At 42.2% G+C, this 12726-nt stretch overlaps 1 protein-coding gene across 4 annotated transcripts in view; it reads right to left on the bottom strand.

Annotated features, from left to right (window-relative positions):
- The window catches only part of Elmo1 (engulfment and cell motility 1), a 516507-nt gene that overhangs the window by 242551 nt on the left and 261230 nt on the right, over window positions 1–12726 (bottom strand). For all 4 annotated transcript variants that reach the window (XM_085699273.2, XM_085699272.2, XM_085699275.2 and 1 more), the window contains one exon: window positions 6909–7013. In XM_085699273.2, the coding sequence (XP_085555399.1) occupies window positions 6909–7013 (105 nt within the window). The remainder of the gene's footprint in view (window positions 1–6908; window positions 7014–12726) is intronic.

Raw genomic sequence — 12726 nt, 5'->3', positions numbered from 1 at the left:
CCCACAATCTCATACTTAACATATTATCACTATTTTTGTTCTGATTTGGTATAATATTATAAACATATATATTCACTGGCCTGCAATTATGTGAAACTAGTATAATTAATCTTTTTTTTTTTTCGAGACAGGGTTTCTCTGTAGCTTTGAAGCCTGTCCTGGAACTAGCTCTTGTAGCCCAGGCTGGTCTCGAACTCACAGAGATCTGCCTGCCTCTGCCTCCCGAGTGCTGGGATTAAAGGCATGCGCCACCACCCGCCCGGCTAATAGCATTTCTATATTCCTCATTCAGAAATTCATTATTGTCTACTATAGTCACTTAGTGTCCCATGATATTGCAGGGGATAAAATGCTAGTCATAAACTAGGAAGTATGATAAAGTAAGAATTGCACAAGAATTGCAGGATACTTCACCAAATTGCATACATTAATTATGCAAATTGTTTTCATAGAGCAATTATACCTCAATAGAAAAAGGATTGCAGGTTATTTAAGAACAAACCAGTGCCAGCATTAACTTTTCATTTTGATCCTGGAAGCCTCCAGATCTTATAAATCCGGGTGAGTAACAACTTTGTTGGTGAGAGTCTATACATCAGTGAGGGAGCAGCTTCATTAGGGAAACATATTTATGATACAGCCCCACAAGAACTGAGGCGGGACAGTGAGTTAGGTCTGCTTTATTCCACACTGACCAGCTGTCACCTGGTTTCTTCAGAAAGTCGGGCCATTGTCTAAAGTCACAGGAGGAAGGAAGTCTTCAATGACTAGTCCTCCGATATAGCAAAATAAGATACTTCTAAAAGTTGTGAAAATTGACCTGTTCCACATAGTGTGAAAACTTCACATTATCAAAGAGAGCTTCTCTGGCTTATTAGAGGGTTCCCAGTACCATGTACATCTAAACCCCACTAAGGAGGCAAGGAATTTCCCAAATGAAAAGCAAATATTACTGTTGTGTGTGTCTGTTATTTCTTCTATATAAGAGCCAAATCTTAGCTTTTATCCTTACTACCACATCCACTGAACATAGTATCATGTCTGCTTGGTGTTTGATAATATTCTTGAATAAGACAATGAATGAATGATTTTAACACTCAAAAAATAATTTAGTGCGTTTTCTTCAACTCTCTCTTAGCATCTAAGGACATATACCTCACCCTGCCCCCAATATATTTCGTATTCTATGATAATATACAAGAAACTATAGAAGGATCTCACTTGTGTGATTTAGCTTTAATTGTTGCACATTTAAAACTCATCTAGTTTCTGTAAGGGTCGGTCTCGTGCCTGAAAATAGGTTCTGAATATTTGGATTGTTTCTTCGTGTTACTTTTCACGTCGCTACTTTGAAACAAGAGATCAATCAAGAATGCTCTGCTATGACGTTTTTACTGGGCACTTTTGTTCCTTGAAATAACACTGTTTGGTGTTAATCAAATATTTGATAATATGATGAAAGATTCATATCTGAAATCGTGGTGTTTTCACTCCACACTCAGTGAGATGCTCAGATCTGTAATTCCTCCTCAGGTCTGTGCCCATCCAACTGCGGGGTAATTCAATTACATCTACAGCTTTCACTAGAACACAGTTACTGTAGTTTTATTCAAGTATTACATAAGAAACCTAGTCACCCATCAAGAAATTCATATGGCAAGCAATATCTTTAGAAGTATGAAGGCCATGCATTTCAGATGAGGACAAAGAATAAAGTTAAGAAAATTCTATTCTTTTTTCCTTAAGAAAGTTTTTCATACACTACATTTTGATTATATTATTTCCCTTTCCCTAACTCCTCCTAGATATTCCCCACCTCTCTACACACACAATTTCACATTCCTTCTTTGTTTCTCAAAAAAGAGAAAATAAAAATCAAACAAACAGTAAGACAACAAAAATATACCAAAACAAAAAGAAACAAAAAGCATATAAAAACAAACAAACAAGCATGGAGTCTATTTTGCATTGGCAAAATAGATCTTTAACAACTTAATAGCAAGGAAATATTGGAAGTACTAGGCACTAGACAGTGGGCCAATAGTTGGAAATGTAAATGAACTTCGGTGTCTGCTCACGCAGTTTATTTTAGTCAATTCCAGGAGACACGAAGCACAGATAAATATATTTAGAGCTATAAAAGGTGTCCAATTCGATTTGAGTGTCCAAGGTGCAGGGTCAACAATATCCTTCAGGGAGAGGGCCAGGGGTTATCTAGAGACAAGTTTGGCTTTGAGAGCTGTCCATCAGGCAGGTGGCATGAAACATTGAAACATAAGGGTGTCGTAAGCACTCAGGCAGTATTTGTAACTGCCTGGTTAACATGTGGCCTGCCATAATTTTGTTGGGACAAGGGGTTAGTTAGGCAGTAGCTCAGAGGACAGAGAGAAAGGGATGGGTAGTGAGAGATAAAGGCACAGGGATGGTGTAGAAGGAGAGTTTAGCAATGATACAGATGCACGGACTAGAGAGGGTGAGCATCCTTAAGAGGTGGAATACAAGGACCACCAGGCCCTGTGTGTTTCAGCTCTGCACCTCAAGCTCACTGTGTGCCTCATAGAAACACTCAGGTAGATGGTCAAAAGGCACAGACCAGGAAAAGGACAAAAAATGGGGGTCAAATGGCCAAATGGCCAAAGTCAGCACTTCCACCTAGGTCCCTCAAGCTCAAAGTCTCCCTCTTATTTGGATAGCCAAATTTACTTTATCTGCAACCAAATTGCTTCTCCCCAGTAGCACCTTAAGTCAAGCTAACATCACTTGTCTACAATTTCTTACCTTCCTAAGTCCCCTTCCTATGACACATTTGTAGCCTTAGTTCCTACTCCCCACCCCAGTTTCTTTGCCGGCCTCTAGCCTCTATTTCTCATGTTGGTTTTGGGCAAGGGAGTGCTTTTCCCAAAATCATTATCTCTGCTTAACTCCCTTGAGAAAATGTTTGGGCTTATCGTTTAGAAATTTTTACATCTGCTTGGAAATGAAGTTTAGGTTAGAAAAAGCACCTTAATATAGTTTCAAAGGTCCCCAAGGACCTGTCTCCAATCTGCCCGTTGGGCTCGGACCGTCCGCGCCACTCTCGTCTCACCTGTGCGATCTTGGTGATCGCTGGCTCCCTGAACAACGCGCACACCATCACACCCCCTCCCTCTCACTTCCCTTTTATTTGACAGACCCACCTCTGTCTTCCCTTCATACCAGGATGATGGTTAATACTGTCAAAGTGACAGAATGTTGAATCACAACAACAGGTTTGGAAGGATTCCCTTGACTAGGTTAGCTGAGAAGGGATGCCTACACTAAAATTGGGCATCACCATTCTCTGGGCTTGGATCCTAGTCTGGCTAAAATGGAAGAAGCTAGCTGTTGACAATCATCTCTTCCTTCTCTTGACTACAGCAATGTGACCATCTGCCTCAAGTTCCTCCTACTGTGACATGCTTGTCTTGATGGACCATAGTCAATGGCACTGTGAACTGAAATAAACCCTTCCCCCATCAAACTGCTCTTGTCAAGGTATTTAATCACAGCAAGCTGGAAAGTAACTAAAACATCCAGCTAATGCCATGCAATAGCTTGAATGAGAATGGACCCTATAGGCTCATATATATGAATGTTTGGTTCCCAGTCAGTGGGACTATTTGAGAGGGATTAGGAGGCATGGCCTTACTGGAGGCGGTGCATCACTGAGAGTAAGCTTTGTGGTTTCAAAAGCTTACACCAGGCCCAGTCGCACTCTCGCTCTGCCTGCTGCATGCGGATCAGGATGTAAAGCTCTCAGTTACTGAGCCTGCACCATGTCTGTCCACTTTCCACCATGATGACCGTGGACCAACCCTAAGTATCAACAGAAGGGCCAAGGTGAGGAAGGTCTGCAAAGTGATGGGCATACACATGCAGGTGACCAAGGTTGCTAAGACAAAGGCAGGGATCTAGGGCAGAAGACAAGACAACACCTAATACCAAAATGATCATGGAAACATGAGAGAAGAGAAATGTCAAAAACAAAGGGAATAATGGTAGGGGGTGAGGAGAAGAGGAAGAACACCACACTTCCCCTCCTTCCCCATTTTTTCTCTTGTTTTTTTTTTTTTTTTAACACTGTTTCTCTGTGTAACTGTCCTCACTGTCCTGAATCTCACTCTGTAGACCAGGCTGACCTCAAACTCACAGAGACCCACCTGCCTCTGCCTAGACCTCTTGAGTTCTGGAATTAAAGGTGCTCACCACCACATTCGGTGCACACTTTTTCTTTTTAAACAAATCGCAACCACAAATCTGAGTGAGAAAGAGCATGAATGGCAAGGCTATATTCAAGTACAGAAGATGAATCTATCAAATAATGCACATAATAAATGAATAGCTGAATACGTACTGGAGCTTTACCTTGTTTTTTTTTTTTAAGGAGTAGATTTTATTTAAAATAAAAGCTTAACAAAGAATTCCAGAGGTGGAGGATGACTTAAAGGAAACAGTGTGTTCTGGACACAGCAAGGCAGACGTGCCGTGAACTCACAGATTGTGCCTGCATGCATAAAGAGCTGTGTGAGATAAAACCAGATGAAATCCTTCCCTTAGCTGGGGTATTGTTGGCAATGGAGAACTGGCAGGAAAGGCAGAATCAGTTTTCTTTAATAGTGAAACCTCTGATATATTAGTCAATCTTCCAGGCAGACCTTACTCTCATGAGCACTTGGCCAGCAGAATCAGGACTGGATGAGGAACGGAGAGAGAACAAGAGGTTGGGTGGAGTAGAGACGTTGATCTAGGAGGAGTTAGCTTTGGCCTTCCATCTAGTCAGCAAGGCCCCAAAGTCACAAGGGGACTCATGGAAGGAACTCTTGTGAGAAAATTTAATAATATATGAGGTACACATATTTCAACCCATAAAGAAAAGGCAGAGGAAGAAAAAAGACCCCACCTTGCTTTGCCCCTAAGCTTCTCCACAAGTCTTTGTTAGATACAAAGTTCTTTCAGGTTGCCATGGTATTGATTTCACTTACCAGAGTGTAGAAAATGCATTGAGAAATCAAGCTTAAAACATTAAATTACTTTTCATAAGACATATGCTTCTCGTGCAATTAACAATACATTTGGCATCAGCGAGCTCTAATCTTAGAGGCATTTATCTGCAACCATCAATCAGTTGATGTGAAATTCAATTTCTAGTTGGCTGCTACTTTTTCTACTCAATTCTCTGAGGCTAGATATTGTGTGGTCTCTCGAAATACTAATTTTCCTGTGATGAAAACAGATTACATCCACAGAAAATGCCTGTGCAGTAGGTATGTGTATATGTCAGTGAAATTAAAGGGTTTTTTTTGTTTGTTTGTTTTTTGGTTTTGTGGGTAGGGGGTTCTTGTTGGTCTCACTATTTACTTTGAGACAGGCTCGCACTGTGTAACCTTGAATGGCTGGCAACTCACTTTGTAGACCAGGCTGTCCTCAGGCTCACAGAGATCAGCTGCTTCTGCCTCCCAAGCATGAAATTAAAGGCATATGGTCACCAAGCCTGGGCCTCAGAAGTTTTACGGAAAAGCAATTATGTTAGAAAAGACTGAACTTCTGGCCATGCATCAGACTGCAAACCTTTCAGAGAAATGACCAGAAAGGTCTTTATGTATTCAAACTACAAATAACAATTCACAATAGGTCAAAGCTTCTCAAACTGCAAACATTTATAATATGGGCCCTACAGAGAATACGGAGTCCAACATAACCTCATTCAAGGGAGTCACTGCTGGATGGTACAATTTCTCACTGCAGCCTACACAAATATACCCAATATCTTCCCATGGGCACAACAACAGTCACTGTCAAAGACCTGATAAGGAACTGTCATGGCTGAGCGCCTCCGCGTCTCCCTTGTTTAACAAGAAAAACAAAAAAAACAAAACAAAAAAAAAACACTTTAGCCTAGAAACAATAGAATCATCCACATATCCACATTTAAATCACTAACTAGTAACAGTGCCAGGAACATCTCCAGGAAACCGAATCCACTGATTGTCCAGCGGAGAATTCCCCAGTACATGGAGGACATGTTCCATTTTCAGCTCAGTCTGATGCTTCTTACTTTTGAGCAATTCGCACTTCAACCACTTTCTAACCTCCAGGCTAGTCAGCATTGTAACAATGTGCCCACTCTCTTTTCATTCACATCCCTCCTGGATTTCAGCCTTGCATCTATTCCACCCCAATTACATCTGAGCTCTCCTCTCTGAAGACATGAACCCAGTGTCACCATGAATCCAGGGCTTCAGAAGTACAACCCAATGGACGAGTCTTATGTCACTGTTGCCCACTCTCTTCTCTACAGGGCACTGCCCAGGCAGCAGGCAGCACCCGCTATTACACAGAAGCACAGAGGTCTCCACTTCCTGCTGCCTCCCGTCAACAACCTAACACAGTGCCCGGAGTATGCTCAGGTTGTTACAAAATGCGGAAAGGTTCCTCTCCACAGCTATCCCATTTTTTCTCTTTATTTGTGCTTATTAGACTTTTATCTCTCAACATTAGACTGAAATGAAGCAATGCAGCACTAAGGATCCTGGGCCTCTTTCCAACTCTGGAATATGCCTAAAGGGAATCTCTACCAAATGTGAGGTTTTGCAGGATTTAGGTATGTAGTTCATTTCTGTTCCCTTAATTCTTTAATAGTTTTTAATCACACTTCAATATTAAACTATAGAAAACATTTCCCTGTACCAACTATATTGTTTAAATAAATGGAAGAAATGTAAAAGTTAAGTATCCATATTTTAGCCCCTTGGTCAATTGCATTTCTTTAGTTTACTATTGATAAAAGAAAATTCACTAGATGATTCAGCTAATAATCTCCTCTGTGCGAAGGTTTGAAAACAGAATTCTGTAGGATGCTGGCGGTATCTGAGAAGAGCCAGCACACTTACCCGGATGTATGCATCCTGATGGTGCTTAGCGAAATACAGCATGTTGTCCAGAGCCAGCATGCCAGGAGGGGTCTGTGTGAAGTCCATGGCGGGATTGACATGATTCTAGAAGGAGAACAAAATGCTTTCAGTTAATTCTTCAGCAGATGTCATCAACCACAAGGAACCTGAGATCCTCCCTAGGATTGAAATATCATGAGGTGAACGCCAAATAATTAAGAATGGTGGTATTGCTTGTCTCTGTGCCAATACACGTTGATGGGAATTCTCCCAGTGTTTCAGGTTCAGAAAAAGGAAAGGAAAAAAGGAAAAAAAAAAACAGCTTCTATACATGAGTCTGGGAGACCCAGTTGGAGATCAAATATAAGATTAGACAAGGAACACAATAAGAAAAAAACAAGTGAGTTATATTTATGGTAGTTATCCTGAAATGAAGCCAATGGTATCTGGGAGAGGGACTACGTGAAGAAGCCACAGTTCTCTCATTTATGATAGAAGCTGACCACAGGAAGCCACAACCCACCCATGTCTCAACTTTTTCATACTCATATTTGAGACCAGCTATAGTCAATGTCTTGGTTGGTTTGAGAACTATCCTGAGTTAGATAGGTATCTGAGTACAGGCAATGGGGGCCATAGAGATGTACACAGGGTTCTGATATCTGCTTGCCCTGAAGAAGGGCATCTACATGTCAGCCACCACACACAGCACGGTGATGACTTAATGCAGTTATGCCTATGAGAGGCTGAAGCCTGAATTATCTGCTCTCCCCCATCAGTGACGAAATTCAGTTCAGAGTACACGGATCTAAATGATGAAGTAATTCAAGTCTCCCCCATCAGTTACCAAAGCCAGTTCAGAGTACACGGATCTAAATGATGAAGTAATTCAAGTCTCCCCTATCCGTTACAATATTCAGTTCAGAGTACACAGATCTAAGTGATGAAGGAATTCAAGAAAACTGTGGTTTTTCTTTTTCATGTTAAAAAGGAAAAGATAGTCAAGAAACAATTTGTTCTTGCTGTATGGAAACACTGATTTTTGCATACTGGCTCTATAACCATAAACTTTGCTGAATTCTCTTAGTATTAACAGGTTTGGTTGGTCATGGTTTCTCTGTCATCAGACATAGAATGTGCATGGTACCATCTTCAAACAGGGATAATTTGACTTTCCCACCAAAAATGACTTTCTTCCTCTACCTAATTTTTCCAGTTGGTACTGCCAGTACTATATTGGATAAGAATTATAAAAATGGTTATCTTGTTCCACAATATAATTATAGCTACATGAGACAATGGATTTCTTAAGTCACTAGAGTTAACATTCTACAATGTCTAACTATTTCAGAATCCCATGTTGTATGTGATAAAAATCACACAACATAATCTGCTAATATAGAAGATTTGCACAGAATCTGTGGGAGTAGAAAACCAATGTCTGATTTGAGGTAATGTCTATGCCATGAGACGGAACCCACACTCAAGACTGTTTATGTAACCAAGCATGTAAATAGCCCAGAGATCTAGGGTAAAAACCAAACAGTGCTAACCTAAAAATAAAATAACATAAAATGAATGAAATAATTCCTAATGATATTCTGCTAGACTCATTGATCAGTGTCTTATCAAGTCATCATCAGAGGCTTCATCCAGAAGCAGATGGGAACAGATGCAGAGACCCACAGCTAGGCATTATGCAGAGAGAGAGAGAGAGAGAGAGAGAGAGAGAGAGAGAGAGAGAGAGAGAGAGAGAATTGAATGTCTCCAACAAATCCCTCCCCTTATAGGCCAGGGAATCCTGCAGAAAAGGAGGTGGGAAGCTTCTAAGAACCAGAGAGGATGGAGGACACCAGGAGAACAAGGCCCTCTGAATCAACTAAGCAAGGAGCATACAAACTCACAGAGACTGAAGCAGCAAGCACAGGGCCTACACAGGTTCGCACCAGATCCTCTGCTATGTATTACAGTTATCAGGTTAGTATTTTTATGGGACTCTTTAGTATGAGAACGAGTGGAACTCTGACTCTTTTGACTGCTCTTGGGACTCTTTTCCTCCTATTGGGTTGCTGTGCCCAACTTCAATATGATAGTTTTGCTTAATCTTATTATACTTTATTTTGTCATGTTTGGTTGTTATATCTTAGAAGCCTGTTCTTTTCTAGTGAGAGACAGAAAGGGAGTGGGTCTAGAGGGCAGGGGAAATAGGGAGGAACTTGGAGGAATCAAGCAAGGGGAAACTATAAGCAAAATACATTGTAGAGAAAAAGAATATTTTTTAATAAAAGAAAAATTTAAAGAGAAAAGAAAAATTAAAGTTGAACTACAAATAATCAAATATGATGGCATTTTAGCTCCATGTCAATCTAGACATCCTTAAAAATCTATGTAATTTGCATGAAACAATTGTTTTCATGTTATCTTAGTACTTTCTAACAAGCAGATTAATTTTCTGTTTTCTGAGGAAATTTTGGTTAATAGTGATCCTTTCTGACTATAAGAAAGCCTTTTTACTCACGGCTTCGAGGTTCAAACCACCCACAATTTTTCACAGCTGAATAATGTGATCATTTGAATGAGAGTTCATGTCACCTGTCTTTTCCAGGATGACCCAGAGTTTTACTTAAGGACTGATAAAGACTATCTAAAATCCTGGAAGAGCGGTTCTGTCTGTAGCCCAGAGTTCCTGCTTCAAAGCAGCTAGTTCATCATGGGTATTCAGGGGACCGCACTAACACAATAGTTTACACGTTATTATGACATTTCGTCCTGATTCATTTGATAAAACACTGGCAAGCCTTTAAAATACCAAGAATCCACCACTGATGGGAAAGTTGCACCCAGCTCACGAAATTAATGTAACAAAAAAAAAGATCATTTGGCATTTCAAATAGACTGCAGCTCAGTCTTGTTATTTTAATTAGAAGTCTTTGTCTGTATCTGCGTGGGTTTGTGCACCTGTGAGTGCAGGTGTCTTCAGAGGACACCTAGAGCTGGTGTTACAGCTGCTTACAAGCTGCCTTATATGGTGTTGGGAACTGAATTCTGGCTGCAGAAAGAGAAATACTAACCATTGAGCCAGCTTTCCAGCCCCAGTACCATCTTAATTCGATATTTACTGGAGTGAGAGGGTCCAACTCATATCAAAGTACAGGAGATAACCCAATAGAGACTTCAATAATTTTAGTTATTTATCAAAAATAATGCATAATGTGAAGATTGAGCAGGAGACAAAGAATCACATGCCTGCCCTGGGATCTCCGCCTTCGGCCAGAAGGAGACAACATGGGCCGATCTGGTGCCTTGTGGCACCAGGCAACTGGACTCTATTATGTAATATAGGGTGAGGTATGGAAGACAGAGAGGCAAAATGGTTCTTGTCCTGAGGAGAGAGACAGTCTGAAGAGCTGGAGGTGGTGAGGAGTGAACTGAGGTTGGTAGCCTGCTTGCTATTAAGGTTCATGGTGATATACGAGCCTGGGCTGTTGCCAAGGGCCATGTCTGCACCCACAGCCCTGTCACAGCCTTGGTTTGAGCTAATGTCCATGGCTCCTGTTTCCACTGAAGGCTGAGAGGATAGGCCTGCACAGAGTTGGCCCTGGCCCTCACTGGCTGCAGCACTAGGGAGAACTGACTCTCCCACTCAGCAGCTGCAGCACTAGGCCTGCACAGAACAGGCCCTGCCCCTCACCTGGGCAGCACAATAGAGCTGACCCCATTGAGGGGTGCATGGAGGAGTCACTCCCAAGAACGTGAGGTGAGAGATCTGCTCCTGTCCCTCACCAGTCATAAGGCAGTATGGGCAAGGGAGAAAGGACCCCAACCCCTGCTCCTCACTGCCTGGGACAGGTAGGGGAGCTGACCTTGGAGTCATGACAGCAGGAGAGTGACCCTGTCTTTCACCAGCTGCAGTGAAACTTGCAGGGACTTGGCAGTGTCCCCTGCACTTCACCTGGGCAACACAGTAGAGCTGGCTCTGGTGATGCAGGTGTGGGTGAGCCAGTCCCGAGGGTGTGAGAGCAGAACTGGTCTAGCTCCCTGCTCCGTGCTGAATAGGGTGAGCTAACCAGGGTGGTGCTGGAGAGTTCATCCTGGTACTGAGGATGAGGATAAGCCCAGAACCGGGCTATGAGTTGGAACATCCCAATATCTACTCCATCCATGATCTGCTGGATCACTTTGAAGGGGCCAGTCCTACACATCAAAGTTGCAGGATCTCCATGACACAGGACAACAACAGGATATTGAAGAGTAAACCCAATGAGGGACCAGTATCAATAGTGTGGCAGAAACCAGAGGCCTCCAACCAGATCAATGACTCATTGCAATGAAGACTTGCAAGTAAGATGTATGGATGAAACAGTATACTGTCTGACTTACTGTGACACACTACAGCTTCCATGACCAGAATTTTATTTTCTTTTAAAACTTTTTTTTTTAAATTTTGAGGGGAAGGTTGCAAGGGCAAAGGGTGGATGCAAAGGGACAGGAAAAAAGAGGGAGATCAAAATACATGATGTGAAATAAGCGAATACTCTGATGCACCTGGTTTTCCAGAGCTAGGCAGCAGACATCACAAGGACTGCTACTTACTGAGTAGCTCAAGCAGAGAGGTCACTGCTCTCCTTGTGTGACTCACAAGAAACTGTGGCTAGATGCCTCCAGAAGCCTGTGCAGGACCTCACAGTATAGCTTTGGCCAAGACTTGGTAACATCTTCTTTGGGCTCAATACCTCAACCATCTTCTGTTCCTACATTTTCCCCCTACGAGTTTAGAAGGTGAACTCACTTTAGTGTTGTTGGCATTTGATATAAAAGGGGCTTCTTTCAAAAAAGTATACACTATCCAGTATTGGCTACCATGTAGCATGGACAGGAAACAAGGCAGAGTGATACAAAGAGAACAAAACACAAAGCTCATTTCAGACCTATTCCTAGTATTAGCCTATTCTTCTACTCCAACAATAAACATAAAGGAGATCAAGCTGTACCTGGTTATGTAATCTTAGCTGCTCAGGTGGCTGAGGCAGGAGGATCCCAAGTTTAAGACTTGTCTGGGCTGTAGAGAGAACTCGAAGCCATCGAACAAGCTTAGTGAGGGCCTGTCTCAAATAGGAAATACTATGGGGAACTGGGGGTATACCTGAGAGATAGAATGCTTGCCTAGCATGTATAGGACCCTGGGTTCAATCCCCAGTACTAAGGGAAAGGTACTCAGCTGAAAAAAATTATTTTTTCTGAATTCTAAATCTAATTCTAACAACCCACTAAAAGTATTGCTAACTTGGCCCCTTGAAGCGTTCTCCCATTGACCACATTCTTTCTCAGCCATATAATGTGCCTATTAAGTAGAGTACTGGTATTCAGAGGGTCCTTACAGTAAAAGAGAGGGAATGAGTGAGGAAGGAAGGGAGAGAAAAAGGGAGGGAGGGAGGGAGGAAGGGAAGAAGGGAGGGAAGGAGAGGAACAGAAAGACAGAGGGAGGGAGGAAGAAATGGAGTGAGAGAAGGAAGAAGCGAAGGAGGGAAGAACAGAGGAAGGGAGGGAGGGAGGGAAGAAGGGAGGGAGAGAAGTAGAGGAACAGGGAGACAGAGGGAGGGAGGGAAGGAGGGAAGAAAGGAGGGAAGGAGAGAAGCAGGGAGAAGGAGGGAGGGAGAGAGGGAGGGAGGGAGGGAAGAAAGGAGGGAAGGAGAGAAGAAGGGAGACAGAGGGAGAGAGAGAGAGAGAGAGAGAGAGAGAGAAGAAGAATTGTCCCCTGTGTCCATAAGAGACTGGTTTTAGATCCTCTCTGGGCAACAATATCTCAGAATGTTTAAGT

The sequence above is a fragment of the Myodes glareolus genome, chromosome 14 (assembly GCF_982192425.1).
Source record: "Myodes glareolus chromosome 14, mMyoGla1.1, whole genome shotgun sequence".
Lineage (NCBI taxonomy): Eukaryota > Metazoa > Chordata > Mammalia > Rodentia > Cricetidae > Myodes > Myodes glareolus.
Note: the sequence above shows the minus strand (reverse complement) of the source record. Positions and strands in the feature narration are given on the sequence as shown.